The sequence below is a fragment of the Mytilus trossulus genome, chromosome 7 (genome assembly GCF_036588685.1).
Source record: "Mytilus trossulus isolate FHL-02 chromosome 7, PNRI_Mtr1.1.1.hap1, whole genome shotgun sequence".
In the NCBI taxonomy this organism is placed as follows: Eukaryota; Metazoa; Mollusca; class Bivalvia; order Mytilida; family Mytilidae; genus Mytilus; species Mytilus trossulus.
The window spans coordinates 4,507,753-4,533,801 of record NC_086379.1 but is presented as its reverse complement, the minus strand read 5'-3'; the positions used below and the strand labels follow the sequence as shown (position 1 = coordinate 4,533,801).

General features: G+C 32.7%; 2 protein-coding genes across 3 annotated transcripts in view; both read right to left on the bottom strand.

Moving 5' to 3' along the window:
• LOC134724512 (uncharacterized) overlaps positions 1-26,049 on the bottom strand; it is a 62,369-nt gene that overhangs the window by 29,715 nt on the left and 6,605 nt on the right. The gene's annotated exons all lie outside the window — the stretch shown is intronic.
• On the bottom strand, positions 8-24,546 carry LOC134724508 (uncharacterized). Of its 2 annotated transcripts, XM_063587560.1 has the most exons (7): positions 24,425-24,546; positions 23,684-23,884; positions 16,004-16,129; positions 15,635-15,703; positions 5,165-5,227; positions 1,207-1,282; positions 9-748 (listed from the first exon to the last, which is right to left on the bottom strand). In XM_063587560.1, the coding sequence occupies exons 1-7, from the start codon at positions 24,480-24,482 to the stop codon at positions 478-480; spliced, it is 864 nt and encodes a 287-aa protein (XP_063443630.1). In that variant the 5' UTR covers positions 24,483-24,546; the 3' UTR covers positions 9-477. The 2 variants fall into 2 exon arrangements, with proteins under 2 accessions (XP_063443631.1, XP_063443630.1); XM_063587561.1 differs by lacking the exon at positions 15,635-15,703 and having other exon boundaries at positions 8-748.

Genomic DNA, 26,049 nt, shown 5'->3' with positions numbered 1-26,049 from the left:
TCTTGTACATCTATCATCGTTTGAACTTTGAAATATAAATTTCCGAATCGGCAACAAAAAACTATCAGACGAATAAAATTTTAAAGTAAATTATAGCTTGCATTTTTATCAAGAAAAATAATGACCTCACACAGGTCATTATTTTATGCATGTGAGCATATTTCATTGAAACATGGTATCGTCCAGATTGATTCTGGAAAAGAATGACTTGTCGTTCTGAAAGAAAATACCTTCATATATGTATATAAGTTAAGATTATTTAGAGCAACACCAGGGGTCGATTTGTATATCCATAAAAATATTGGACAGTTAAAGTTAGTATAATTGTTTTCTACATGTAAATCATTGTCCAATCACTGAAATAATAAACGGGTACAATACTAGAATGAAGCCACAACAATATTTTAAGTTCAATGTATCGTTAATTTCTTCAGTATATCCTCATGATTTCATGTTTTGATTTCTACAACGTATTTTTCATTTGTTTTTAATGTGGAGTTCATCATACGGGGTATTGTTTTCTTCTCTATCTGGAGTTAGATCCTGATAGACTTGGTTCTCCAATCCGATATCATGTTCATTCATTGGGGAATTATTTGTATGCATAACATCATATGTTGAATTAATGTCTTCTATGACTGGATTAAGATCCTGATAGACTTGTTGCTGTAATCCAATATCATTTTCATATAATGGCGAATTGTTTTGTTGAGTACTGTCCTGGATCTTCTTCAAAATCGACGATCGCCTGCAAACAATGTTACTAAATAATATTAAAAGTAAGCAACTGAAATATCAATATACAAATCGTAGTTTAGGGGGTTGATGCTTTATTTACTTACGTAAGTAACCAGTTTGATTGATATAATACGTCCGACTTTGTTCGTTTTTCCGAACTTTTATCTGAATATGTTTTTCGTACTCTTTGTTGGTACTTAGTATCTCAGAAACTCATTTGATATTGTTTGTACTTTACAAGTCAATATACTGTACATCTTGCTTAAATGCATCCTTTTTTATTTTTTGCCATGGCGTTGTCAGTTTGTTTTAGATTTATGAGTTTGACTGTTCCTTTGGTATCTTTTGTCCCTCTTTTTTTTAATCTACTGGCAATGATTAATGCATTTTTTACAGTGTTTGTACATGCTATTTAATTTTCAATGTAAGATAATATGCTTGTATATAGATTATTGAAATATGTCTCACTTGATGAACACAATGACGAGTGCAACAACAAATAATAATCCTGTAACTCCACCAACTGATCCAAATATGACAGCATCTGTAATAACACCTCGAAATAATTTGCATACCAATATTGTCTTATTCATAATACTAGAAACTAAATTATAAGTCAAGTAATTTAATTTATAATTGACAACACATAAAGAAGTATCAAGTGTGTCATTCCGTTTACCGAGAGAAATGATCGTGAAAGAATAAATAGCGGTGGTCAAGTATTGCGAGACGATCGTGAAAGTTCCGGTACAGGATCGTGAATGTAATTAAAATTTTACCTCAGGATCTTTGACAAAATGATGGAATTTTCAAAATGCGGATCAAATCCGAACAAAATATATGTCTGTCATAATGATTCAACTTCCCTAAACATTACTATGCATTAAGAGAAAGATAATATGCAGTACTTTATGAAACAAACACAAAACGCGCAATGCATGTTTATGGAATTAATTTTAAAAAAATAAGCTTTTGTACCTTTAATAGTCATATTTCAATTTATCTTGATATAGTTTCAATTAAATTATGGTGTGTTCGATAGAACAGTAACATGATAGTATGTTTTCTCATTACAACTATTTGTTTCAGGAAACCTTGAATTTTGTGGATTGTTCATCAAACTTGATCGTGAAAGATCAGGCAACCAATTATTTTGATCGTGAAAGATAAAATGTGACCAGACTTAATAGTCAGAAATCAATATTTGATTTACCACTTGCTATACCTTCAACTGGTTGTATCCTGAAACTATTGCGATAAGAACGAATATTAAAGCGATCTTTTTTTTTCTTTAATTTAAGCTTTACATCGGAGGTTAAAAAGATAACTAAAAAAAAGATTAAATCAGTGTGAAAATTCAGTTCTTAGATTTGGTCTAGTTGCAATTCAGGCAGACCACCACTGTTTAGCCAATAATGTGGGTATGCAACGTATAAAACAAAAAGTTAACCATCAACCAAAAGCTTTTAGCAAAACCGGCATCTTTCATGAACCATTTAAGATTGAACTATAACCAACATTTTGTGCAACAGTACTTTCTTAAGTTATATTTATCTCTATGTACAAAGTAGCAGATGTGGATCCATTTCAAATGAGATAACTACATATTACAAAAAGAAGAATACCAGAGCGCAAATGTTGAAATGTCTCGTCTAGTTTACTTATGATGGTATATTGGTTGAACGTCTGTAATATCAAGGGTTTTACTAGAAGTGTCAAATACGCTTAACATTGTCAATGCTTTATAAAAAGAGGCTTAGGTCAGATAAACCATGCCAAACATATCTCTAAAAAAACGTCCCTTACACCACAAATATAGTTATTTCGATGTTAACAGTACCCTAGAACTTACAAATGTAAAACTTATATTTGGCCACTTAATTCGGAAAATAAGGTCGAAAGTATATGAACCTTGACTGACAGCCAGACAAAGGCCGTACGGTGACCTACAATTGTTTATGTCTTTTGTGGATAGTTGTCTCATTGGCAATCATACCACATCTTCTTTTTTATGTATACATTCAATATATCAAAAGCAATTGACCTCATATAAGATACATATAAGATACATGCAGACAGACATGTACATCATACACCAAATACCGAGGCTCTACATCATACATGTATATACGCAAAAGGCAAAAAAAAAACCCGAACATATAACCAAATGATGCAAAACAATGAGGTCAATGTTATTTGAAACCTTGCAGAAGTCGAAAATGTACATCTCACAATCATAACTACACAAAGTTACCCTACAGCATAACGAATCCAAGATACGGACTTGACCAAAAAATTTAACCTTCACCCATGAAATGAGGCTCAGTCGAGGTACGGTGAATCCTGTCTGCGGACATGAAGATTATAGGATCCAATATACAAAATATGTTATCCTCTTACTCCTGAAAAGTGAGTAGTTCATTGTTATCAAAGGTACCAGGATAATAATTTGATACGTATTACAATAAAAAACACTTTATCCTGCAATCAGCCAACTATTATATTATTCACATGTTCACAAATGCACGAATAATTATTTGTGTGCAGTATTCGCCCTTGTATAAGTAAAATCTACTGTTACCCCACTTATTTCTTGAGCAAGGAATACTATAAATTGATTTTGCGTACAGTTCATTTTGGCTCTTCTTCGAGGTCCATATTTAAAAAAAATCAATATTAATTATCATATATTTGCAGAATAATTTGAACGTCTACGTAGCATCGTATCTTTCACGATCCTTTCACGATCCTCATAAAAAAGTATGTGATCTTTGACGATCCGAAATATGTATTTTGTGTAAATATTTCTTTTTTACCTAGTTTCTGATTATATCTATACAAAAAACCCTATGAGAACCATTTAATTCATTCAATTAGAAAACAGTTTTGCTAAGAAAAATAAATTATTTGATTTGAATTTATGAAAAAAATCATGTTTGTTTACTAAGGAAATGTCGAGGAGCAGTCTGACTTTTGTTGTTTTATATAAACTATGTATTTTGAAAACTGGATTTTCTCACGAACTGATCAAAATGTTAAACCATTTTTAAAAGTCAGTATTAATTTGTTGTAAATTTTTCCTTAATCAAATTATGTTATTTGATGACCTTCCATATGTCTTCTTGATAAGATTTCTTTCACGATCCGGTACCAGAGCTTTCACGATCTTCTCGTTATACTTGACTACCACTAGATATACTTTTACGATCCGGTACCAGCGCTTCCATGATCTTCTCGCAATACTTGATCACCGCTAGATATTCTTTCACGATCATTTCTCTCGATAAAAAAGTAAAATCCCGTTAATAATACAACGATGCGAGAACAAACGACATAATAAATAAAATTGTCAAAATATTGGTACAGTAGTCATCACTACATTACAATCTTAAAAAACAAACAATTTTACAAAAAAAGCATATAACACCGAATGGCACCCGTGAGTAGATTATATATTGCCTTAAAAAATAATTAAACCAATAAAACGCATATCGAAACTGATTTTCTGATGATATATGTGTCATCTCAGGAAATACTCTGAAAGTGTTCGATGTTTTCATTATAAGTTTATATGGATAAGAACAAGGAAAAAATAGTTGAAAGAAAATTTAATGAAACATCTTCACAAACCCTCCCAACCCCAAACCACTACTGCCAATTAAAAAAAGACAAGAGGGGTCAAAACTAAATGGCACTTTTTTAATGCAAGATAAAAAATTAAGACAGTAAATGAGTAATGAGTTATTTTAAAACATTTGACTGAAAATTCAAAATAGGTTTTGGCTAAAAAAGATGAGTTTCAAAAGCGCAAGTTTATGTTGTTTGGTATCATAAACCCGAACAATATCTTATTAATATGTAATAGAACCAAAACCACATGTCACATATTTCATAAACAAGTTGCGGATGAAAAAATTCCATTGAAAACAATACTTTCCTTTGTTTACTATCATTTAGCGCTTAGTTTTGATATGATGTGTTAACATGTTCTTTCAATCTTTAAAATTGTTTTAAATTTGAAAATATTCTTCTATAGAAGCACAATTAATGTAGAAATTTGCTACGAAGTGTATTGTATGCATGTAAAAACAGTGAGTATATTACTAAATTATAATACGTACTACGTAATGATTGCATTCATATTTCATGTCAAAGCACATTTTACGTATGATTGCTTGATCCTCAACGGGCGTTTTACACAACAACAAAATCAATCAAAAGACAATGTAAATGGGTCCGTCGCCTTTTGAAAATTATATATTTTCATTTAGACTTCTCTTCATTGTTTTTGTCGTTGTGCATACACTCAACGGACTCGTTGTAAAATTTTAACTAACAGCTAACTACCGTTTTACCTCTTTTATGTTTTCTGTATCAAAGCACTTTGATAACTGTACATACTGTATGCTTTTTACGTATGACATACCTGCCGGGTTACTTGGTGTCGTCTTTATGTCTTCCTGTTTTGAAAATCCTAGTACGCTAGATACTGTCACCAAAACATAGAAATAATATATAAAAAAAACAATGCAATGTAGGCGGAAGTATTTAGTTAAAAAAAAATTACCTTATTAGAATGGTAACATACAGTTTTAGAATATATAATGTTTGCCTTTGAAGAGTTTTCTAATGTTATAGGGGAATTTAACCAAACACAGGACTATACTAATCAATCAACGAGTATTTGTACCAGTAAGGGTACCACCTTAAAACCAAAAAAAAAAAAAAAAAAAAAAACTAAATCAAATAAAAAATCAAATACAACAAAATTCAACAAACAATGAAATGGATTTTTTCATAGGGGCAAATATTCATCATTTGATGGGATACCCAAGCATATCAATACATATCTTAACAAATCTAATTTGCTTTTAATTGTTCTGGATCAAATAAAAAGAATTTCGTTCAGTATTAAACAAGTTTAAAAAAAAACGCAAATATTAAACTGATTTGAAATTTGAAATTTCACCTTCTCAAGTCGACTGAAAAAAACATGGATTAGGATCAATGTTATGTTACCGGAACGGATTTCCGATTTGTTTCCATTATTAGTATTTATGTTATTCAGACACATTTCCTGTCAAACTTGTTCTGTTTTCAACACTTATATTTGCTGGTTATAGAGTAAGTTCTTTACATTTTTTTTTATCTTAAAACTATTGTTAGATAAAGTTTAAATAAGTATTTTTACTGATTATAAAGTATACGCTTTGAATTATTTCACACACAAATCACGTTGTTCAAATCACTGTATGAAAAGTGCGAATCGTCAAATGAGTTGATCACATGGGTCATGTCAGATTTTTTAATTTTCACTGTATGGAACGTGTGAATCGTAATAAAGTTTTTTTTATTTTCAAGATTTTACTAGTATAAAGTCGGCGTTATTCATCCAATATTTTTATGTTTGATATTGATTGTTTGTTATAAATGACTTATGATTGATACATGTATGTTTGCTTGTCATTTACATTGTGTTATTTTCTTTTTTGTAGTCTTTCACCCTCAGTAGAAGGAGGAATAAATAAACTCATCATAGATACCAGGACTAAATTTAGTATATACGCCAGACGCGTTTCGTCTACAAAAGACTCATTAGTGACTCTCGAATCCAAAAAAGTTAAAAAGGCCAAAAAAAGTACGAAGTTGAACATGTTGAAGATATGTCCAAATTTATAGTGTTCTTTGATTTTGGGTCATGTAACATCACAGTAAAAGATCTCATACAGCAACAGCAAAGATGAGTCAAGCTGAAGGACATGCGTTTTCAGACAAATTACAGTCATTTTGTGAAAGTAGAGATGATTACGATAAATCATTGGACAAAAACATTCAATTGGTTAAACAATTACTTTCAGACTTTGATGAATGCTTTGATCAAGTTTATGCTAGTAATAAGCCATCTCCACAAAGAAGTTCATCTGTTCAGGCTTCTTCTGATAGAAGTCTACCTGTGCAACAATCTTGTTGCATAGGTTCTCCTGTGCCACAACAACCATCTGTGAGTACAGATTCTGTAACATTAGCTAGTACAGCTACCCAACAAAGACAATCAAAAGAACTTGAAGCCAAACGTATTAGATTAAAGTGTTTAGAAACTGAGATTGAGATTCGGAAGCAAACAGCAGAGTTAGAGGCACTGTTAGAGTTGAAAAGTGCTCAAAGTGACTATCTGTTAAGTTTAGATGATCATGATCAGACTTTAGTTAAACAAATAGATTCTGATGAACGATTTTGTAGTGACACAAAGACAGATTCTAATAACAACAACCATGTAACTTTTTCATCTAGTACTCCATATGGCAAGGCTAGCCAAAAGTTCACAAGTGATAATTATGAACAACCAAGTCATATTGAACCAGTGTCAATGCTAAATGCACCTGCTTCAGCATTTAAACCAAAAACAATAGATGATTCAACCTTACAATCTGCCGCTGGACTAAGTCGTTTTTTGATTAAGAAAGATCTCATCTTAAATCGCCTATCGACACTTGACGATAATCCCATGCTATATGTTTCATGGAAAATAAGTTTTAAGGGCATCATGCTAGAATTAGACATTTCTTCTACAGAAGAATTCGATTTATTAGTACGTTGGCTGGGGCCTGAGTCATCAAAACAGGCGTCAACCATTCGTGCATGTAATGCGATAAATCCAGGTTTAGCAGTTGAGAAAATTTGGGAACGACTAGAACAAAGGTTCGGTTCGCCAGAAGTCATAGAGACATGCTTAAAAAGAAGAATTTCGTCATTCAAGGTCATCGACAAACAAGACCCAAAACGCTTATATGAGTAAGCAGACCTTGCTTCTGAAATAGCTTCAATAAAATGTCAACCTCAATATAACATTCTGTTTTCGTATTTTGACTCCTCATTTCCAAACTGCCATGGAATCTCCGTGAGAAATGGACAACAGATGCAACAAGATACAAGGAACGAGATCAATGTGTCTATCTATCCCCCGTTTACATTTTTCGAACAATTCTTACAGAGAATCGCCAAAATGAAGAATGACCCAAGTTTTCAACTCACTGGTACTCATGAGAAAACAAGTAGTGCAAGCGAACAAGATCGCACGTGTAGGAAATCGTACAGAAATGTGAACAATTCTACTCATAAAACAGAAACAATTGAGGAAAGAAAAAGAAACAATGAGTAACACAAGGCAAATTTGTGCCCGATACACAAGACAAATCATCTTCTTAATGATTGTACGGCATTCCGGAAGAAACCCTTATCGGAAAGACGAAACTTTATTCTAACAAACAGTATTTGTTTCAAATGTTGTGGTCCAACAAAGCATAGGGCTGCAAACTGTAAATGTGACAATATTAAATGTGCTATATGTAAGAGTCAATCACATCCCACAGCACTTCATGTGGAGGTCTCAGTCCAAGAAGGGGAGGGGACCAAAGACTCTGGTGATGATGTTAAGGTGACGTGTACACAGGTTTTAAGGGTATCCTGAAAATACAAGCAAATCTTGCGCCAAAATTATTCCGGTAAAAATTGTAAATCACAACATGCCTGAAAAACATCGTATTGTCTACGCAATGATTGATGATCAGAGTTCGCATACATTAGCAACATCTAATCTCTTTAACGCATTCCAGGATCATGGACCTGCTATTAATTATTCGTTGATTTCTTGTGCTGGTAAGGTTCAAGCAAGTGGTAGGGAAGGAACTGGATATTTTGATCAGTCTTTAAATGGAAGTTGTATGTTTAAATTGCCAAACATTATAGAATGTAATGACATTTCTTGCAACCGAGACGAGATTCCGTCTCCTGAAATTGCCTTTCAATATCCCCATCTCAAACCAATATCCCAATATATTCCTAAAGTGATGGAAGACATAGAAATAGAGCTATTAATTGGTCGAGACATATCTGCAGTGCATTATGTATTAGATCAGAGAACTGAGGGAGACCGGCTCCCATTTGCACAAAAGTTATCCTTAGGTTGGGTCATTGTTGGACAAGTCTGCCTTGGAAATGCACATATGCCTGAAATAACTGTATACAAAACATACATCAACAAAAGCGGTCGACCAACATTATTAGAACCTTGTCAAAGTAAAATTAAGGTTGAAACCGATTTATTCATAAAAATAGATAAGGATAACAAAATAGGACTTTCAGTGGACGATACACGTTTTCTAAGGGTTAATGGACTACGAGTTTGAAAAAGATACTGATGGGCATTGGACCGCACCTTTGCCATTTCGTAAGAATATTCAACCATTGCCAGATAATAAAGCTCTTGCGTTAAAACGCGCCAATTCTCTTAACATGAATTTGCGCCGTACTCCTACTAAGTTGGAACATGTGAAGTTGTTTATGGACAAAATATTTGAACGTGGTCATGCTGAAAAAGCACCAAGTCTATAACCGAATGATAAGCGATGGTATTTGCCCATGTTCGGGGTATACCATCCTCGAAATCCAGAATCTATCAGAGTTGTTTTTGATTCGTCCGCTCAATTTAGAGGTGTAGACCTCAATGATGTGTTAATGTCGGGTCCAGACTTGTCGAATAGTCTTCAAGGAGTTCTGCTTAGGTTTCGTCGTGAACGCGTTGCAGTAACCGCTGATGTTGAACAAATGTTTCATAACTTCCGTGTTAAGACCGATCATCGCAACTATCTTCGTTTCTTATATATGGCACCCAAATAGTGATTTAAGTAAACCTCTGGAGGAGTTTAGAATGACAGTTCATGTATTTGGCAACAACCCTTCACCAGCTGTTGCCACATATGGTTTGCGTAGATCTGTCAAATCGCATCTCTAGACGTTCAGAAATTTGTATCTAAGAACTTCTACGTCGATGATGGACTAATAATGATGGAGAGTTGTCTCATTGGCACTCACACCACATCTTCCTATATCTATATAATAAGTTGTTCAAGTGTGTGCGAAGTCGTTGATTTAGTGAAGAATACACAAAGTGAATTGATGAAAGGCGGCAGATTAAGACTACACAAAATCGCGTCGAACTCAACAGAAGTACTTAAACAATTTGCTAAAGATGATCTTGCGAAAGACTTGAAAAACATTGACATTGACGAAGAAAGTTTACCGTTGCAAAGAAGTCCAAGCATATCATGGGACATTAATTTAGATGCCTTTGTATTTAGTGTCGATACAGAACCGAAGCCATTCACGCGGCGTGGGATGCTCTCTACTATCAACAACTTATTCGACCCCATTGGTTTTACCGCACCAGTAACTCTAGAAGGAAAGTTATTGCTACGCTAGATTATGTCATGCTCTTCATCTACCGACTGGTATGATCCGCTAGAGGAAGATTTTCATAAACGCTGGAAATTATGGGTTGACTCGTTGAAGAACCTTTGTGATTTGTGTATTCCAAGACTGTATTGTATTTATTCAGTTGAGAATGCAAGTAGGTTAGAAGATCATGTTTTTGTGATGCATCAAAGGAAGCTGTAGCCGCCGTTGCGTATTTAAAGGTTTTCTCATGAGAAACTAGTGATATAGGATTCCTTATTGGAAAAAACGAAGGTTGCTCCGAAGCACGGACATACTATACCCCGTCTTGAACTATGTGCTGCTGTGCTTGGAATAGACATAGCAGATATTATTAAAGATCAATTAGACATAGACGATGAAGACTTTCATTTCTATACTGACAGCCAAATAGTACTTGGCTATATTTCAAACGATGAAAAAAGATTTTTTTGTGTATGTCGCAAACCGTGTAGGCCGAATCAGAGCTTTTAGTATGCCCAAACAATAGAATCATATCCCGACTAAAGAAAATCCAGCTGATCTTGCAACACGCCCGTTCTCTGCTAGTGATTTACCATCAAGCAAATGGATAAGAGGTCCGAGTTGCCTAACAACGAATTTAAAAACTACCGATGATCTGAATTTCCCGTTAGTGGATCCCGATATTGATAAGGAAGTAAGGACTGTTATTTCAACGGCTAAATCAACTCTACATGTATCTACATCTTGTCTGTTATGTAACAGTATTGATAAATTTTCTAAGTGGTCAAAATTAGTTTGTTTGGTTCGACTTCTGAAAGGTTGCATGTGTAGAAAAAGTGGCGACACATCAGCTGTTACAACAGAGAAAGCTGAACTTGTGGCTTTAAAACATGTGCAAAACGAAGGTTTTCACACGGAACTTGAGGCAATAGGATTTGGTCAGAATTTACCGAAGAATAGTTCGTTAATATCACTCAACCCAATCTTAGATAACAATGGTGTCTTGCGAGTTGGAGGTCGTATCAGACCTATGCTTACTAAGGGCGATAATACTGCAGACTTGCCACTAGACAAACATCCGTATATCATACCGAGAAACCACCATGTCACAATTCTTCTCATAAGACATTATCATGCGAAAGTTCAACATCAGGGCAGGACAATGACCGAAGGCGCAATTCGTTCTGCTGGTTTATGGATATAAGGCGTTAAGCGAAAAGTCAATAGTGTCATTCATAATTGTGTACTTTGCAGGAAATTACGTGTCAAGTTAGGTTGGACTCAAATGGCAGACCTGCCAGCTGACAGGTTACAAGTTGATGCACCGTTCACTTATATAGGTTCAGATGTTTTCGGTCCATGGCAAGTTATTGTCCGTCGAGCACGTGCAGCAAGTTCTTCAAACAAACGTTGGGTGCTGCGAAGGAGCTTAATATTGTATCAGAATTCGTTGAAGACACTCCGATGAAGCAGTTTTTATCAGACAATGAAATAGTTTGGATTGGTGGTGTGTGGGAGCGCATGATAGGCTCATGTAGACGTATTCTAGATTCATTGTTATTGCAAAATAAGTTCAAGGATTTAACACATGAAGTAGTTTCAACATTAATTTGCGAAGTCAGTGCCATTGTCAATTCGAGGCCATTGGTTCCAGTTTCTAGTGATCCTGAAAACCCGTCAGTTCTTTCGCCATCTCTTCTTTTAACTCAGAAGCCTGCGTCGTCAAGTGGATCTCTTGGACAAGTCGAATTCGGAACAAAGGTTGCGATGCGAAGCCAGTGGAACTTGTTCAGTATCTAGCCGATCAATTCTGGTCTCGTTGGAAAACAGAGTACATCGATAGCCTTCAGGCTCGTCCGGAATGGAAATCTGGAGGTGATAATTTCCTTGAAGGTGATGTCATTCTCATGCGGAAGACCGAGCTTTCTAGAAGTGGTGTTATTGACAAAGTATTTGAAAGTGATGATTCTAAAGTTAGAAAGGTCCAAGTGTCTATAGTCGATGATGGACAAAGGGAGTCGTATGTGAGACCAATACGCGAATTGGTTCGATTGATTGAAGCATCTTAAAACTCTTCAGTTCGACAATTGCAAGTGGTTTATATTATAGATAAATATTGAGATTTTTAAGAAATTTAGTATGATTTTTCTATGTTCATTCATTGTCATTTTTTTAATGTATGTGTATTGTGAGTAACAATGTATCACACATCTTTTCTCTAGTTTTTCAAGTTTAACATGCTATAGAAGTAATAATTTTTTATCATGTAATTAAAGATAAACGAGTTAATTTTTGAAAGCGATTTTCAGTTAGAAATATCGGAAGGAAAGTGTAATGTTACCGGAACGGATTTCCGATTTGTTTCCTTTATTAGTATTTTTTGTAATGTCAGACACATTTCCTGTCAAATTTGTTCTGCTTTCAACACTTATATTTGCTGGTTATAAGTGCCATAGAGTAAGTTCTTTACATTTATTTATCTTAAAACTATTGTTAGATAAAGTTTACATAAGTATTTTTACTGATTAAAAAGTATGCGCTTTGAATTATTTCACACACAAATCACGTTGTTCAAATCACTGTATGAAAAGTGCGAATCGTCAAATGAGTTGATTACATGGGTCATGTCAGATTTTTTAATTTTCACTGTATGGAACGTGTGAATCGTAATAAGTTTTTTTTTTCAAGATTTTATTAGTATAAAGTCGGCGTTATTCATCCAATATTTTTATGTTTGATATTGATTGTTTGTTATAAATGACTTATGATTGATACATGTATGTTTGCTTGTCATTTACATTGTGTTATTTTCTTTTTTGTAGTCTTTTACCCTCAGTAGAAGGAGGAATAAACATATCTAAATTTATAGTGTTCTTTGATTTTGGGTCATGTAACATCACAATCAACATTTGTTTAAATCCACTTGATTCAATTGTACTAATTAAAACTGTGCTACATTCATGCCATTTGTTAAACTACATGTGTACTCTGAGCTATTATGTATTGAAAGACGCTTGATATACTAGTCAACAAAAGAAATGATATAAGGCCATGCATTTTCCATATATAATACTATTGGACACACTGTACCGTGGTAAAAAAAAAATGGTCTAATTTGCTATTTCCCTATTTCAATCATGTAGGATAAAAGGCAAAAACTGGAGTTTTTTTGTTCAGGAATTGTTGTTATTTCAAAATCGGATTTCCACCCGAAAATTAAAAAAAAAGGTATGAGAACTTAAACTTAACCATGGTCTGCTTAGATTTTTTAATGTATTTGCAGATATTAAAATACTTATTCTCATTTCCGTGATTAGGTGCCGATCTATGTCGTCATTTACCACAAAAAAGATTTGAACCATGTGTTCAATTACTCGGGATGCACTGGACTCCAATCTTAACTGACTAGGACTGTCAGTTTTCCTACAAAAGGTCGTTGGTTATCTCCGGGCAATCAGGTTTCCTTCACCTATAAAAATGATCGCCACGAAAATGTGACGCTCAAACGTGGCGCTAAAACAGCAACAATAAATCAATCAATCAATCAATATTGCGTTCCTTTCTTACTGTCCAATTTGGTCAGATGCTTTTGAGCATTTGAATTTGCTTTGTAAATGAATGTTTGTAATTTAACAGATTTCTTATTTATTATATTTCAAAAGTTTCAAGATAGATTGGAGTTCAACCGCGATGCAACAAACAATGTTAAATAATTCTTATATGATTTGCATATCTATGAATACTTGAATTGGATTGGTCAATGAGAATTTTTCTCTAAGATTCTAAGTTTACACTTCGATAAACCATGTTTCCGAAACTACTTTTGTAATCTATTCATGCGCGATACACAAGCTTGCAGTGATCCCAGGATTTTCAGCAAATTGAGATTTGTTGTGACTATTCTAGTGCGTATATAACAAAAAAAGAAATATGTTTTAATGCACTAAAGCTTTGAAAATGTATAAAAATAAACTTTGAAAAAAACGCGAAATTTCATGAGGGATTAGGCGAATTTACGTAATGGCAAAAAACGACGTCATACGAATAGAAATTTTCAAGGGAAAGATTATTTCGTCACTTGAACATTTCAAATTCGGATAACATTTAATGAAAATGAAGTTTTTGAGGTAGGTGCTATTCAATTTAAGATTCCGTTGTATTTATCGGACATTTATGGTTTTTATGAGGTCAAGATGGCGGCATACTCCTTAGGTGCGACTTGCCGTTGTGCCTTTGTTGATAAATGTATATAGTATCCATAAAAAACAATGTTTATTAAATATCACAAATGTTTGGCTGAAGAGTTATAAGGCTCTTACTAACAAACTCAACATAAAAGTCCTTCGGACTTTTATTCAGGTTGTGAGTTAATCGCCCCGGTTTACACATCAATAACCTCTAGAATAATGTGTTTAATCCTATAGTAAATTCTGATGAAGATGCATGAAACATTTGCACTTTTAACATTTTTAAAACCTTTAAAATGTCGGTCAAAGTAAGCCATTAATTTCTATAATGGTTGTAGATAAAATCGTGTTTGGATTTATTTTCTAAGAACTTAACTATTTTTAAAACTAAAAATGTGTCTATGCATGTAGCTATTAGCAAATGATTAGATCTCATGCGAATAAATCTTACGATTAAAATCGAGTGAAAGTTAAACTTAAGCTTTTATGACTTCGGGGTGTTTTTACTCATTACACTCTTTTGGAATACAGTTTCGGGGTCTTAAGGAGGCTCGTGGGTACAAAAAAATAGCAAATATTTAAACATTATTTTTTTTCATAACAAATTTTATGCATTACATTATTAGTTGTAACATTATGATATGGTTAAAAAAATCAACCCTAAAAATCAAGGCGTTTTAGCCCCAAATGATTTTAAAATTTTTTTTGATATCATTGAAAAAGCTCCAAATTGTCTCCCTTTGGTGAAAAAAGGAGATTTTTTGGCATTAAAATTAAAATATCTTTTTAAACTCATCGGTGACCTATATTTTCTATTATTTTTTTCAAATAAGCTGAATATAAACTAAACAATTGTAAAATTTAAGCAATTTCTTATATTAGGTTCTTTGTCATTTCGATTTTACCTTTTTTTCTCCTATTAGTTTAACAGAAAAAAAGTACCTAAACAAAAATGCATGCTTTTTTCGATGGCAGATTGTGAGCTAAAATGAACGGTGACCCCACATTTTTATTTAATTTTTCTTTAAGGTATAGGATAAAGTTTAATAAGGGGAAAATATAGCAAAATCCTAGATTAGAAAAAAAAAAAGATTGATACCCAGGAGCCCCCTTAATGTGTTATTTTGTTTTAATGCAGCAAAACTCCTTTAGAATATTGCTATTACATGTTTTCCATATAATGACTGGTCGTTGAAATTTATTTTAAACGCACCATACATTTATTTCAGTATATTCTGTAACAACTCCCAATGACGAGGTTCATACAATATTTATTGAATCCATGCAGGTGAAATTAATTAATTGATACAACAAAGAACTATAGATATTTAAGTTTTTTCTTAAATTCCTGTCAATTAAATAATCAAAGACGGACCTGGTGTGAACTTAATCAGGACACATAAGCAAAATTGCTCTGGTTTCGAAATAATTGAAAAATATTGTCATTAAAATAACGAAAGTGACTGTATATCTACCCGTTGTTATTTCAGCAGTATCATTTGGGTAAGTAGTTCCTTGTTGTGCATTCAAATGAGTTGAAGGTTCTGTAATATAATGTTTGTTTTTTTATATAAAACGACGATATTTGATATTCAATATCCAACCAAACCTCTATGCACCAATAAATAAAATGTTTAAGGATTCGATAAGAACAGGGTTCGGTTCAAGTCTACTATGAATTATGTTTTAAATATCTCAGAACATATGCATAGGTAAAAGTATATTGTTAAAGTGTTATGACAAACATCATATTGATAATGAAATAACAATTTTGAAATCATTTAATTTGTCTTTGTTAATACCGTTGTACTAAACTGAAACAGGTTTATTATTTTTTTAATTACCTATTGTTGATTTCAAAACGCATAGTGCCTTATATTTGTCTGTGCAGTTAACAGCCAGCAATGTATAATTTTTATCCTCTCTCAACTCTACCGCTAAACATTTAGGGCTAAATCTAGGTCTATTTTCTGTAAAGACAATTGTAAAAAAATTATGGTGATACTATTTAATAAATAACAAATGTTTGAAGTAAAAACCAACAATTAACAAATAAATGGTGAAACTATAACAAATAGATACAACCTTCACTAGAATCATCCCGGTATTTTTTTTCTATTTTTAATGGCCATGCTTTCTATAGAGGCTTATATACCATTACCTTTGAACTGAAGTCAGTTGTCCCAATGGCAATCATATCACATCGAATATCATTGTTTACTCAGTGCATTTAGTGCCATTTAGCTTTCATTTGCTTTTTTACTGACCTCTAGTCACAAATCCAACGACGCAACCTTTCAAAATAAATTTGTCCTTAGGTATATTACTTTATTAGGTCGTTGGTGGTTCGACGGGTTTTATCTTGATATATACATATATGCAATAGATGGTTGAAAACTGAAATGTAAAAAACACGACCTCACAACCTTTATCTATTTGAAAATAGTTTTTAATTCCACGTCAAACCGATTACCTGGCATAATTCTTCTCTAAATACATCAGTATTTTACATTACTTGTGTTTTAAAATTATAGATTTAGGCTCAGAATTGTTTAGGCCTTTGAATATCCCATTTAGCAGTAAAGTATTATTGAAAATGTTCAGGACACCAGTGCATTGCAGTAATAATATGGCCAACCAGTTAATATATAAATAAAGAACTAGCGCTGGTGCAACACGGAGGTTAAATTTGAAGTCTTCAGTTATTAAAATGCTATAACACGTGTTTGTACATTTGGGTGCAGACTAAAAGAATTTAACGTATACACTCGTACACATTTTTTGTTTACACAAAGATCTGCGTTTTTAGTAAACTTGTGTTTATTTTATGAACTTAAAGCAGTTAAAATATTTTTAATGTCTATCCGCGTAAACACGTGTTTACTTTGTGTACGTTTTTGAGTAATTAAGGGGCGTTTACCTCAGATTTTACATATCTACCTGCACATGCACTTAGTAGAAGAGGGACGAAAGATACCAAAGGGACAGTCAAACTCATAAATCTAAAACAAACTGACAAAGCCATGACTAAAAATGAAAAAGACAAACAGAAAAACAATAGTACACATGACACAACATAGAAAACTAAAGAATAAACAACACGAACCCCACCAAAATCTAGGGGTGATCTCAGGTGCTGTGCGTTTATACTTCAGGGCAACCTTTTGTCAAATGTTTGAATAAACTGCACTTTATAATAAAGATAACTTTTAATTTTATACATTGGATATACAAAAAAAACTTCTCATGAAATGTTTATCGTGATTACAACGGAAGCAATCCAATTTCCATAACATTACAAGTCTGTTTTTTGTTTGTTAATGGTTTAACTATATGTTGCATATGATGATCACATTAATCATTGATAAATGTAATCGTTTCGGAAATTATTGGACCATCGAATACTGTAAAAGTAAATTTATAATAAACTGTATGTGTTGTCAATGATATTCATTACAGTAATGCTTCAAACAAAACACAGCGGTGTAATACTGTTGCTCTTATTCATTTATTGAGATATAATCCTTATTATACTTCACAGTTACACACACACGTGATAATTCTGTTGTATTATCTGAACTTAACTTTTCTGTTGTTTTAGTTTTAAAGAAAAGATTCGAAGAATTAAGTCATTAGGGATACACAAAACAACTTGCTTTAAAAACTAGAGGCTCTAAAGAGCCTGTGTCGCTCACCTTGTCTATGTGAATATTAAACAAAGGAAGCAGATTGAAAATTGACTACAAAGGTCAATAACTCCTACAGGGGTCAATTGACCATTTCGTTCATGTTGACTTATTTGTAGATCTTACTTTGCTGAACATTATTGCTGTTTACAGTTTACCTATATCTATAATAATATTCAATATAATAACCAAAAACAGCAAAATTTCCTTAAAATTACCAATTCAGGGGCCGCAACCCAAAAACAGGTTGTCCAATTCATCTGAAAATTTCAGGGCAGATAGATCTTGACCTGATTAACAATTTTACTTCATGTCAGATTTTCTCTAAATTATTTGGTTTTTGAGTTATAAGCCAAAAACTGCATTTTACCCCTATGTTCTATTTTTAGCCGTGGCGGCCATCTTGGTTTGATGGCCAGGTCACCGGACACAATTTTTAAACTAGATACCCCAATGATGATTGTGGCCAAGTTTCAAATAATTTGGCCCAGCAGTTTCAGGGGAGAAGATTTTTCTAAAAGATTACTAAGATTTACGAAAAATGGTTAAAAATTGAATATAAAGGGCAATAACTCCTAAAGTGGTCAACTGATCATTTTGGTCATGTTGACTTTTTTGTACATCTTACTTTGCTGAACATTATTGCTTTTTACAGTTTATCTCTATCTAAAATAATATTCAAGATAATAACCAAAAACAACAAAATTTCCTTAAAATTACCAATTCAGGGGCAGCAACCTAACAACGGAATGTCAGATTCATCTGAAAATTTCAAGGCAGATAGATCTAAACCTGATTAACAATATGACATCATGTCAGATTTGCCCTAAATGCTTTGGTTTTTGAGTTATAAGCCAAAAACTGCATTTTACCCCTATGTTCTATTTATAGCCATGGCGGCCATCTTGGTTAGTTGGCGGGGTCACCGGACACAATTTTTAAACAAGATACCCCAATGATGATTGTGGCCAAGTTTGGTTAAATTTGGCCTAGTAGTTTCAGAGGAGAAGATTTTTGTAAAAGTTAACGCCGGACGCAGGACGACGACGGACGACGACGACGACGACGGACGACGCCGGACGCCGGACGCCAAGTGATGAGAAAAGCTCACTTGGCCCTTCGGGCCAGGTGAGCTAAAAAGGAATACGTAAACCTTAGACCGCTGACTGGTCACCGAAAGATCGCTGCTGAATATTTATTTCCCTATGAATTGAAATACTTGATTGTGAAAGGAAGAAGTTAATGATAAAATAAAACTAACTTTATCAAAAATATGTAATAGTGTGTACATTCTTGGAAAAGTCAGTTGAAAGTATGTTTGACAGTTGTGAATATAATGTGTGTATACACAGCTACTATTTTAAAATACATTTTAAAGATTGACTATTTCATTTGTTACTTGGGATTGAACATAATTTTTTTCATAAATCTATTGCAAATCCCAGATTGTACAATACTTCGGTACTGGCATGAAACAACGGATTTTTTGTGTTATAATTTGAAGTGATCTTTAGCTGTATGCAACTGGGTTTTACCTCACATGGAAATTTCATCTATACAATATCTACGATGAGTACAGACACATTCAATAACGAGTTGATGATATAAAAGAAACGCAGATATAAAGATACATATAAAATAAATGCATTCAGATTATAATTTGCGATATATCAGCCCTCCTTATACCTCTAGCCAATTTAGAATAAACACGAAAACAGAAATACGCACAGTAAATTCACCTTAAATGAAAGCCTAGTCCGTGTTAGAATAGAAAACTAAAGTATTACAATGGACTACTAGCAGTTATTTTCATGACAGCTCAAGACCTGAATTAAACAGATTGAAAGATGTGAGTTCAGTTAATAAAGTCAGGGTAGCCGAACCATTCTGGATATAGTTAGGTTTTTTTTTAACAAAATTGTCCAATACAGTTAAGAATTTTCTTTTTATCCTACCGTTTTCAGCCCCTTCCCCTCCCAAACCAAAACAAATAAAAAAATAATAATTTCAAATCTGAGATAAATACTATTTCTTTCTCAATTCTACATATTCTATGCATAGATCACATATTGAAAGATAATGATTTCAATAAAAAAAATACTCGCTTGTATTGTAAGTTTTTGTTGTTTTATTTATCACATAAGGTCAAGGTCAATGTCTTTAAAAACTTCCATCATCGTTGTATTTTAACTTACAATGCTCGATACATCGGTAACAATAAAATTAAAACTACTTCCACATGCCCTTTATTATGTATGATGAATGCATATTATGACAATTACATTCTTGAGCACAAGATACACTGCACAGTTTTAAAATTCTTCTTAACCAATTTTGTGTCTTTATGTTATCATTTTGTGTGCTTAGTTGTCTGCTCTTTTTTTTTTTGTCTTTTTGACTTATTCCCCATTTCCATTCTCAATTTTAGTGTTGTGTTTTTGCATAAACGTACAAATAAAGGAGGAATGGAGGAGGGGATGGTTGTGTTGGGATGGGGAGGGTACGAGGAGCGACTTGAGTGATGATTGCAATTTGTCTTATTTGTTTTTTTCAAAGTTAAATTTTAAACCAGGCCAAACCTTTTCATTTTTTAATCGTTTACATTTTGGAAGCTAGGATTGGTTATTGTTTTAGCTGGTTGTTTAAGCAAGCAATGTTCCTTTTTTTTTATCTTGTCAAAATGTACTGTGGAGACAGTGTATATATTAAGGAAGAAATAGAGACACTAGTAGTTAGATTAGCTTACCTTGTGTATTCAATTGAAATAAACTAGTCAAACGTTTTTTTCGTTATAAAAGTCGCTTAACCTCAAACACCTTTTACTTGTTAGTTAGCATATTTTGTAGATAATCAACAATTGATCGGCATTAAATTTATGTAAGACTATTCTAATTAGATATATTTTCATCTGATTTTTGACGGACGATGTTGCTCTTTTACTTTATATAAATAACTGTAACAATTATTTGAAAACGCTTTTTGACGGCCGAATGGTAGGAAAAAAGAAGAAATAGGAGTCACAAATCCAATTGATACAATAATCTACCCAATTTTATTGAATCTGTTATGTTTGTTTAAAATAGGACAAACTTTTTACAAAAAGTCACCAGCATCGTATAAGGACCCACCAGCACAGAATCAGGATATCTCTTACTGAGAAAATGCACAATTTTAATAAATTCCGCAGGGTTTTCACAAAATAATTTTGTTGTGTGGATTTTGGTATGGAAAGCGGACTCCATGAACATATTATATATATTTTTTTCAGTTCGAGATTTTTAAATATGAGAACGTTTGTGTTACGCTTACTGAAACAGTTTAGAGATGTGACATTTCTTCACTGTTTGTCTATGAGCCTATTAGAAACAAAATCAAAACATCTGAACTGTTTCCTTTCATTTTGTATGGGAGAAAACGTCACAAATCATCAGTTTTGTCTTTGTTTACATATATATTTATTGATCACCAGCACTAGTCAGGACCAAATCACTAACGCAGAACGTTTCACGCATTAAAAAACTTACCCACCTTGAAGCGGAATGTGTTTATTTTGCATTTTTTTTTTAAAGTTTAAAGAAATGATTTTACTTTGTAGACTAGTTATCATTTGTGAAACAATTGATATTGTAAAATTGTACATTTTCTGTTCACAGACAACCAATATGTAGACTCTTGAAGCCCAAACATTGTTCTGCTTCAAATACACTACAGAAGCATCCGAAAACAAAACCAATCCAGAACGATATATTTTTGAAATTATTGCAAAACATTTGAAAAAATTTACTTGGAAACATCTGTCATTTATTTTAGTATAAACATTGAACGACGAAAATATGTGACGTATAAATTTTCTGACGTCAGACACGCGAAATTGTTTCTCTTAAAATTGTTACCCATATTTTGACTATTTTATTTACTATGTCTGTTTAGTTCACGCATCATTGTAAATATAACGGAATTTGATGAGACTGTCGTACAAAGTGAGAGGTTTAGCGCTATAAAACCAGATTTAATCCACCATATTTTACCTTTTAAAATGATTGATTTTCTCTGAGTTCAGTATTTTTGTGATTTTACTTTTTCGCCCTACCCGATTTACCCCATATAAAATATTATGATGTGGATCTTACGCAATTTGAATGGATTGATCAATAATTAGTTTACCTTCAAACTGTTTGCTTTTGCTATGCAAGTGTATTGATTAAAACAAATTTAAAGTAAATACTTTATATTAGCCTGTTCTATCCGGAGGTTATAAGTGTCATATCACCAATTAAAAGTCCCTATGTGTTCAACCAAATTTTGCATTTTCACAGCTTTCTGAATATTTTACCTTAAGTTTAATTTCATAGAAACCAGGTGTATCCTGAATCGTACATGTATTAGCTTTCTACATCTCAATTTTCAACAGATTTTTATAGTTATATAAGAAAGAAGAGGTCTTCCAAATAGAGGTACCACTAACAATAGCCCCTGGTTTTCTGGAAATCTTAAATTAGTATAGAATGGAGTGCATTAATCCTCAGTTTTGAATGCAAACTCATAAACAAGTAAATTTTAACTCCAAATGGTCTTAATATATTTCTCTTTCACAAAAGTTTCATTTCTGCCAATTTGTTGGTTAGTTTAAGTCAACAATGACATCAAATGCACTATTTTTGTCCCAGTAGGCCTACATTCACATACGTCCTGAATTGGAGGGAGTAATTGGTGGTGTGACACCTATAGTTAAGGTTTCCAAATCAGACGTTTTATTCCATTAAATAGGTCCTTGTTTTCGAAGAGAAATGCTGAAGAACATTTTACGCATGGCTACGCCATGTAAACGTATTGTTTATCTCATAAAAAGTCAGTCTCATTATGATCTACAATTCCAAACAAAAGAAGTAAGGGAATAAAGTCACAGCATGTCCATATGTCATTTTCGTGCACAAAATATTTTTAGACACTATAAAATCAAAGTCAAGTTACAGAAAAAATGGGTTCTGTCACACAATTGTGATGTTGAATATTTAAATAATAATAACTATCAAACATGTTCAAAGGGTCAACGAATACTAGGACGTAGTTTAGGTAAACATCAACAACAAATATTGTTCTCAATGACAAAATTACCATTGAACAGAGACATAAGCATAATAGGTAAAATCATTAAAAAAAGGAACTCCGAGAAAAATTTAATCGGAGAGTCTCTAATTAAACGGCAAAATCAAATGACAAAACACAACAACTGTCATATTCCTGAATTGGTACAGGCATTTTCAAAAGTAGAAAACGGTGAATTGAACCTGGTTTCATAGCGCTAAACCTCTCATTTGTATGTCAGTCTCATCAAATTTATATTTACAACGACGCGTGAACAAACAGACATGATAATAAATAAAACAGTTTCCATTCTCAATTTTATAACATAATCATTTACATTTTTTTTCCCACAACGTGCTATCGTATACATTGTATTTGGTTATAGTACAGCAAAAAGTTAAAAACCAGCAGCATATCAATATAAAACATAAAAAACTATGCGATTGTAATATATATGTTTCCATTTTTTGTCTTATATTATGTTATTACTTTTAACAAATATTAGTGATCAGTGAATATTTTTTAGATGTTTAGACCGAAAAATCATTATATCGCATCTGGATACAAAATTTGATAGAAATCAATGACAAGACCCACTGAATGAAAGTTTTCCTTAATTAAAAATACATTCATACATCTTCGGTAAAAACAAAGCAAGTGAATTAGAAACCTATTTCATTGTGCTCACATTTATTCAGATTGGGTGCTTTTCTTCACTTTTTAGTAGCATTTATTAATCCTAGACATTCTTACCTGTTTCCCAAACAATTCTTTCTTTTACGAAAGCATTGTGCCAATTGTTCATCTCGTCAACGTCTTTTTCTGCAAAACATATGTCGTTTGATGGTGTATACGTTGGAAGATAACTTTTTTCTTGTAAACACGTCTGTTGTGCATCGTACCAATTTAAACGTATGGAATAACATCGTTTGGTTAACACATTTTTCGAACCACCTTGACATAAAAATAATTTTGATAAGTTTAGTGAAATGTATTTGTTCATTGCCATAAACAAATGGCAAAAGCATTCTCAGTTATTTAATCTTTTCGCCATTCAATAAGATGTTAAACAACGCTAACAATTAATAGTAATACACTGACGGTTCTGCTAAAATATGGCATACTTTTTTCGTTTGGATATTTTTTTGTTTTACAAATTTATGTTGATTTTTATAAGTTCAAGTTGTTCATATAAATCAGCTGTCGGTATCATTAAATTCATCGCGAGAAGCTTCAACATGATGTGTTGGCTTTATCTTAGATCTAACGGTGTGAATAGTTATCAAAGGTACCAGGAATATAATTATACTTTTAATTAGATGTTTGTTATAAAAACACAACATAGTTTTGCTGTTTAGTTTGTAAGTTGTCTGAGTTTTCTTTTCAAGTGTTTTTGATAGCATACAGTTTACATACATCATGATCAGTACACAATGTTCATTTCCTTATACTATTGATTTAAACTATAGATTTTAATCAAAGGATTTAATATACCTGAAATATCAACCATCTGACACTTAAACTTCAATTTCTGGAGACAGTTCCCAGGCATTAGTGTTGATGGCGCTCGTCTGTTTGGGGCTGTATAAAAACATTTTTTTCCAAGGTGTATATCTTCATCTAAAAGTTTACGAAAAGTATCAGTTAAAATAGTATCACAATACAAAAAGTTTTAACAGCGTATAGTTTCAATTAAAATGTTTTAAAGGCAGATATCTATTGTTTTGCTAATAGAAAAAAAATAAAAATAATTTTAGGCTTATGTAAAATACAATTTGATTTTTTTTCAATAAATTTTTCTGCTCATGCACCATTCAAAGACCGTCTAATTTTATTTGACACCATGGCTTAACAGTTGTTAGCATTAGAGTAAATAACACACTATTTTTAAACATTCGTAATATTTAACATCACTAAACAAATTACGTTAATTAGTAATGAACCATATTTGATGGAATGCAACCAACAACGATACTATCTTTCGGTACATTTTAAGAAACAACGAAACATTACTGTCTATGTGACTTTACTTTTTCTCCAAAGCAAAGCAGCGTCAATCCTCCCTGTTGTGTGTGCAAGGCAATTTAATTGTTCATTCATCGTGGGATGGCAGTTTTATTTCGCGTTCTTCCATGCAGATACCCCTGTACGCCCTCATAGAAGATACAACGGGTCAAACAAAGTTTCGAAACTGTTGACTTCGATTTATCATAGTAAACGATACAATTAACGCTTATGTCAACAGTACGATTACATTTATTTTGAGAAGGGAACAGAATCAATGCAAACTGTATTTTTTTTTTTTTTTTTTTTATCAGCAAGACTTTATTTCGATTTTACAAAAAAAAAAAAAAAAACAGGATTCATAAAACATGTAAAACTTGATTTCAAATTGATTACGAAAAATCTTATCTCTCTTTCTGTTAGTAGAGTGGTAAACAGTACTTTGATGAATAACATTTTGTAAACGGGAGTACTTATAACAATTAACACTACCTTCTTTTTTATCCCCCTTGAATTCATATGCAGCAACAATCTTAATAGTAGTCCCTCCACAGCGATCGATTTCATCACCAGGGCAATCTTTTGAACATTCACTAGTAGACACTTCATCCACTTGTCCTAAACTCGTCCATTTGCCTAATGATCTTTTTGCACAGTAGCATTTAAAACCCTATAAAACATTTAATTTTATTTTTGTAAATCAAGTTCAAGGATTTTACATTCAGAACTAAATAACTTTTCATTACTGCTTGCTTTGATTTCAATTATCACATTTTTTTATACGTCGATATCATATTATTTAAAATACCTTTATGCTGTACCTAGTTCCTTGATATGTCGCTTCTTAATCGATTTACGATCTTTAAATATTGGTACGCTTAGTGACAGCATTATTTTCTGTAGGAAACAACGATAGTATATGTATCGGTTACCTAAAACTACACAAAACACATTCAAACATGGTTTCATCTCGGCGGCTAGTAAGTGTTCTAAAACTAATCTGTCAGTGCTTTTAGCAATTTCCTTAACTACTTCCAAAGAGGTTACCATAAACTTTTGTAATAAAATACATGAAAATAGTGGAATTAATTGTTTATGGAGTGAAAAAAGTTCTT

What these genes read in the sequence shown, in the direction of transcription:
- LOC134724508 (XM_063587560.1), bottom strand. Translation starts at nt 24,482, where the DNA reads ATGCCTGGGAACTGTCTCCAGAAATTGAAGTTTAAGTGTCAGATGGTT. An exon ending in CGTTTTGAAATCAACAATAG is followed by an intron (nt 15,704 to 16,003) that starts GTAATTAAAAAA and finishes ATTATATTACAG; the next exon opens with AACCTTCAACTCATTTGAAT. An exon ending in CTCGTCATTGTGTTCATCAA is followed by an intron (nt 749 to 1,206) that starts GTGAGACATATT and finishes CATTGTTTGCAG; the next exon opens with GCGATCGTCGATTTTGAAGA.